At 48.0% G+C, this 5771-nt stretch overlaps 1 protein-coding gene across 1 annotated transcript; it reads left to right on the top strand.

Moving 5' to 3' along the window:
- The first annotated feature begins 3596 nt into the window (after window positions 1–3596).
- NFILZ (NFIL3 like basic leucine zipper) lies at window positions 3597–4639 on the top strand. The gene has a single exon (XM_070273165.1). It carries the CDS (start codon window positions 3775–3777, stop codon window positions 4600–4602), a length of 828 nt encoding a protein of 275 aa, XP_070129266.1. The 5' UTR covers window positions 3597–3774; the 3' UTR covers window positions 4603–4639.
- Window positions 4640–5771: the final 1132 nt, after the last annotated feature.

Here is a 5771-nt window from a genome sequence, read left to right as displayed (position 1 = left end):
AGGGGTTCTCGCTGACTTGAGTGACTACAGGGCCCCACAAGACTTTTTTTCTTTTTTTTTTAAATTTTATTTTTTCCTTTTTCTCCCCAAAGCCCCCCGGTACATAGTTGTGTATTCTTCGTTGTGGGTTCTTCTAGTTGTGGCATGTGGGACGCTGCCTCAGCGTGGTCTGATGAGCAGTGCCATGTCCGCGCCCAGGATTCAAACTAACGAAACACTGGGCCGCCTGCAGCGGGGCACGCTAACTTAACCACTCGGCCATGGGGCCAGCCCCCACAAGACTTTTTTTTTTTCTCCAAGCCCAGCCAAGACTGGTAGACACAGCAGCCCCTCAGAGCTGTGAGCAGGCCACAGGGTGTGGCAGAAGAGACCCACACACTGCGCAGATTGAATTCAAATCCTAGTCCTACCACTGACACTGTGTGACTTGGGCAGATAACAGACCCTCTCTGGGCCTACGTCCTTCTCCATTATCATGCTCACTTGTACCTTTTCCATGAGACTTGGAGCTTTGTGAAGGCAGGGAGGCTGTTTGCTTTTCCTTTGCTGTCCCAATAACCACCTTAGGACCTGACACACTGCTGTATGAATGAATGAATACATATGTGTCCCAAGGTGGTTTGCAAAGTAAATATTTCATGGGCAAAAAAGTTTGAGAACCTCTAAGTCAAAACAAAAGTTAAACTTTTTTTTTTTTTTTGCAGAACTTCTCAGGGCCTTTAATGATTCTCATACTTTTGTGATTCTCATATAAGGAATAAGGTATGTAATATTTCTCAAACGTATTTGTACCTTTTTTTAGGGGGAGAACACCCTTGGCACTGGGATCCTTGAGAACATGCTTTGTGAAATGTGGACTTGGGATCATGACTAGAGTTCCTAGGAGTGCTGTTATTGGACTGTTTATGCCTCTATCCTCTTTCAATTGTGACCTGAGTTATTTTACACAATGGCAGACAGTAACGCCAAGAGCTGTTAGCATAGAATCAAAGACTAAATTCAAGTAATAACGTTGGAGAAGAAAAACTGCATTTCCAATTTATCTTAAAACCGAGTGCTGAGTTTCCTGGTGGCCAAAGCCAACAGGGAAATGTGGTGGGTTTTGTAATGTTTGGTTGGCAGTTCAGCTAGAGGGCCAAACATTTTCCACCTGTGAACGAGGGTCTGTTTTATTCACCTGCTCATTCATTCATTCATTCATTCAACGAATGCTTACTTACCACCTACCATCGACAAAGGCAATGCTAAGCACCAGAGATACGATAGTAGACAAGCAATACACATACCTGCCCTCATGGAGATACGTCATGGGTTTTTGGAGCAAAGAGGGCAGCCCTCAATGTCCACCGTTCCTTGGAGCTCGTTCTGAGTTCTCAGGCAGAACCCCACACCTTGAGCTGGTTTTTCTCTTCACCTGTTTGTATCAGAAGCACAGAAGATGATGACATCCTAGGTACAGGGAACACAAGTGGCTGATAGAGCCCAGACCTCTGTGTTAGAATTTTTGGGAAAACCAATGTGGGAGACTGGGCCGAGGCAAAGAAGGTGGTCCCCCATCCTTGGAATCTCCCTGGGACCCTGGGCATCTTTTCTGGGCTCCTGGGACTTGGCAACCTAATGCTTTTGGTTCTTCTCTCTGCCCCTATTCCTAAATTCTGGTTCTTCAATGCCAAGCATATGGGAAGTTCTCGTGAATGGCTTTTCTGTTGGTTGGATGGATGGACGACCCATGGATGAATATATAGAAGAATGAATGGATTTGTGGTTGACTGGAACATAGGAGGGATGTTGGCTGGAGGAAGGAAAGAATGGAAGAGTAGAGGATTGATGAATGGGACTAATGAATGGGAACTTGATAAAGTTGTAACGTTATTATTAAACATTTTTATTGTGGTAAGATACACGCAACATAATATTTAACAGCTTAACCATTTTTAATTGTACAGTTCAGGGATGCTAAATACCACCATCCATCCCCATAACTTTTTTCATCTTGTAAAACTGAAACTCTGTACCGATTAAACAATAACGTCCCATTCTCCCTCCTCTCACTCCCTGGCGACCACAAGTATATATTCTGTCTGTATGATTTTGACTACTGTCAGTACCTCATATGAGTGGAATCATACAGTGTTTGTCCTTTTTTCATGACTGGCTTATTTCAATGGGCATAATGTCCTCAAGTTTCTTCCATGTTGTAGAATATGGCAGAAGTTCGTTACTTTTTAAGGCTGAATAATATTCATTGTACGTATGTACCATATTTTGTTTATTCATTCATCTGTCAATGGACACTTGGGTTGCTTCCACCTCTTGGTTATTGTGAATAACGCTGCTATGAAGATAGACGTACAAATATTTTTTGACTCCCTGCTTTCCATTCTTCTGGGTGTATACCCAGAAGTGGAATTGGTGGATCATATGGTCGTTTTGTTTTTAATTGTTTTAGGAACCGCATACTGTTTTCTGCAGTGGTTACATCGTTTTACGTTCCCACCAACAGTTCGGGCTTTTAATTTCTCACATCCTCACCAAGACTTGCTATTTTATGTTTTTTTGATAGTAGCCTTCTGAGTGGGTACGAGGTGATATCGCAGTGTAATTTCATTTGCATTTCCCTAATGATTAGTGATGCTGAGCATCTTTTCATGTGCTTACTGGCCATTCATATATCTTCTTTGGAGAAATGTCTATTCAAGTCCTATGCCCATTTTTGAATCATGCTTTTGGTTGTTGTTGAGTTTTAGAAGACTTCTATGTATTCTGGATGTTAATCCCTTTTCAGGAGTATGGTTTGCAAATATTTTCTCCCATTTTGTGAGTTGGCTTTTTACCCTGTGGATAGTGTCTTTTGATGCACAGAATTTTTAAGTTTTCATGAAGTCTAATTTGTCTATTTTTTCTTTTGTTACCCCAGGCACAGTAGTAGTATTTTTTTTTAAATGAATCTATTGATGAATGAATGGACAGTTAGATGGATGGATGAGTGAGTAGGTGGTAGATGGATAGATGATTGTACAATTGGATGGAAGATGGATGGATGTTTGAATGAGTGCATTGATGGATAAATAAGATGGTGGATGGGTGGATGAATGGATAAATGGATGGATAATGAGTTGGTTGGGTAGGTGGGTAGAGTGATGGACAAATGGACAGCTAAATGAGTGAATCGATGACCTTATGAATGTATCAGTTGGTGGACGGATGGGCATGTACAAAGCTCTGGCCACAGATGGAGGAGATCTTGGTGTGCAACCTGGGCACAGCTCAGATGAGTGGCAGCTTATTTTCTGACCTCAACTTGGCTCAGTGGAACTCCATGGACACACATTCTCTCTTTCTAGGGTCAGCCTTCCTTCTCTCTCCCTCCAGGTCTCCAAGAATCTCACCCTGGAGCTCAGATTGAACTGAGCCCTTGGCTTGTCTATTGATCTTCTCAGCGGTAAGACTGCCTTGGAAGGAGCCCCCATCCTCTTGAGGATGCAGTGCCCAAGCAGCTCTCCATGATGACAGTGGTCTGCTCTTAAGCCTTTCCCGCCCAGCGGCCTCCCTCTGGAGGCCTCACCTGCTTCTCCATCAGGCATCAAACTATCCCACCAGCTCCACATTCTCTTGCCTACACCTCTCTCTGCCTCCACCCTGGTCTCCAGATCAATTCCCACTCCACCCATGCCCCTCCCCTACTGGGCATGGTGGAGACAATAAGTTAGAGGGAGAGTCCTCCTGCCTCCAACCCAAGACCTCTTTCTTCTTCCCCAGGTCCCCTGGGTAGCCATGGATGTGGGTCCCTTGGGCCTGCCAGAGCTAACTCAGGGCTGCAGCAAGACCCTGCGGGGAGCCCGGGGCAGGGGCCCGGCCATGCGCCGGCAGCGGGAGTTCATGCCGGAGGAGAAGAAGGACACGGTGTACTGGGAGAAGCGGAGGAAGAACAACGAAGCTGCCAAGAGATCCCGGGAGAAGCGGCGTCTCAACGACGCGGCGCTGGAGGACAGGCTGGCCTCGTTGCTGGAAGAGAACGCTCTGCTCAGGGCTGAGCTGCGGGCGCTCAAGCATCGCTTTGGCCTCCTGCCGTCTGCTGGTGGCACCCGGACCCTGCCCCTGCAGGCTCTGCTGTGGGAGTCCTGGATGGGAGACTCCTGCCCCGGTGCTGAACCGCTCCCATCTCTGCCTGGCTCCCATGGCTGCGTCTTCAGACCGTGTTCCTTGGACGCTGGGGTTCCAGGATGCTGGGGCTGCCCTGTGGCTCAGAGGTGGACTGATCTGGCTACTTCCCCGGCACCCTCTACCCCCAAGAGAGTGGATATGGCCTTGCAGGCTGCCCTCCCAGCTGCCTTCTTCGGCTGTCAGCTCCTGGATGGGCATGGGGGGCCCAGACCAGAGCTCAGGCCCTGCTGGGGGCTGTGGTCACCCATGCCCAGTAGTCGCCGGGCCTCAGGGCCCTCAGATGTCTTGCTAACACCAACTGCTGATCCCATGGGGTTGCCTTCTGGGAACGATCCTGAGGGTCTGGCTAAGCCCTCCTTGCCCCACAAACTGCGCATCAAGTCCCGAGCCTCGGGCAGAGTGCCTCGAGGCTGGGAGGGGGGCCGGGGACCCTTATGAAGGCTTCCCCTGGGCAAGGCCAGGTCTGCAAGGGGGTGGTTGGGACTGAGCATGGATTTGTCTGGGGTTGAGGGGGTGGCCTGGATGAGTGGCTTGGCCTTGACCTAGCTCCCAGGACTGGGAAAGGCCTGTGGGAAGGAGGGAGGTGCCCTGGCTGGGGGGGAGCCCACTTCTCAGTGTTCAGTCCAGGCTTTTAGGAGGAGGGCCTGGGTATGATCTTGGATCACACCATGGTTCCCACCCTGCCTAAAGTATGTGCTTTGGGTAGTCACTTTTTATTCCTTCCATTCATTCATCTGTCCATCCACCCATCCATTCATCCATCCACCCATCCACTCATTTGTCCGTCCATCCGTCCATCTAACCACTCAGCAATCTATCCACATACCTATCCACCCATCAACCCATCCATCCATCCATCCATCATCCATCCATCCACCTACCCACCCATCCACCCATCAACCCATCCATCCATCCATCCATCATCCATCCATCCACCTACCCATCCACCCATCCATCCACCCATCCATCATCCATCCATCCATCCATCCATCCTTCCTTCCTTCCTTTCTCCTTTCCTTCAGTCTATCCATCCATCCATCCAACCACTTAACCATCTATCCACATACCCAATGACCCATCAACTTGCCCATCCATCCACCCACCCATCCATCCATCTTTCTTCCCTTCCTTCAATCTATCCATCCAACCACTCAGCCGTCTATCCACATACCCAATGACCCATCAACTTACCCATCCATCCACTCACCCATCCATCCATCTTTCCTCCCTTCCTTCAATCTATCCATCCATCCATCCAACCACTCAGCCGTCTATCCACATACCTAATGACCCATCAACTTACCCACCCATCCACCCATCCATCCAACCATCCATCCATCCATCCAACCACTCAGCCATCTATCTACACACCTATCCATTCATCAACCTACCTATCCATTCATCCATCCATCTATCTACCCATCTGTGCATCCATTTGTCCACTCATCTACCCATCTGTTCTTTAATTCATTTATTCATTTAATCACTCATTCATGTGCTCATTTGTTCACCATTCATTGATTCTCTCACTCATTCATGTATTTGCAATTTACTTGTTCCCTCACGCATCTACTCATGATCTTTTGACCCTCCTTCTGTGCTCATCT

Source organism: Equus caballus, chromosome 7, assembly GCF_041296265.1.
Source record: "Equus caballus isolate H_3958 breed thoroughbred chromosome 7, TB-T2T, whole genome shotgun sequence".
Taxonomy (NCBI): domain Eukaryota; kingdom Metazoa; phylum Chordata; class Mammalia; order Perissodactyla; family Equidae; genus Equus; species Equus caballus.
The sequence above is the reverse complement of the archived record's forward strand: the minus strand, read 5'-3'. Positions and strand labels throughout refer to the sequence as shown.

What these genes read in the sequence shown, in the direction of transcription:
- NFILZ (XM_070273165.1), top strand. Translation starts at nt 3,775, where the DNA reads ATGGATGTGGGTCCCTTGGGCCTGCCAGAGCTAACTCAGGGCTGCAGC.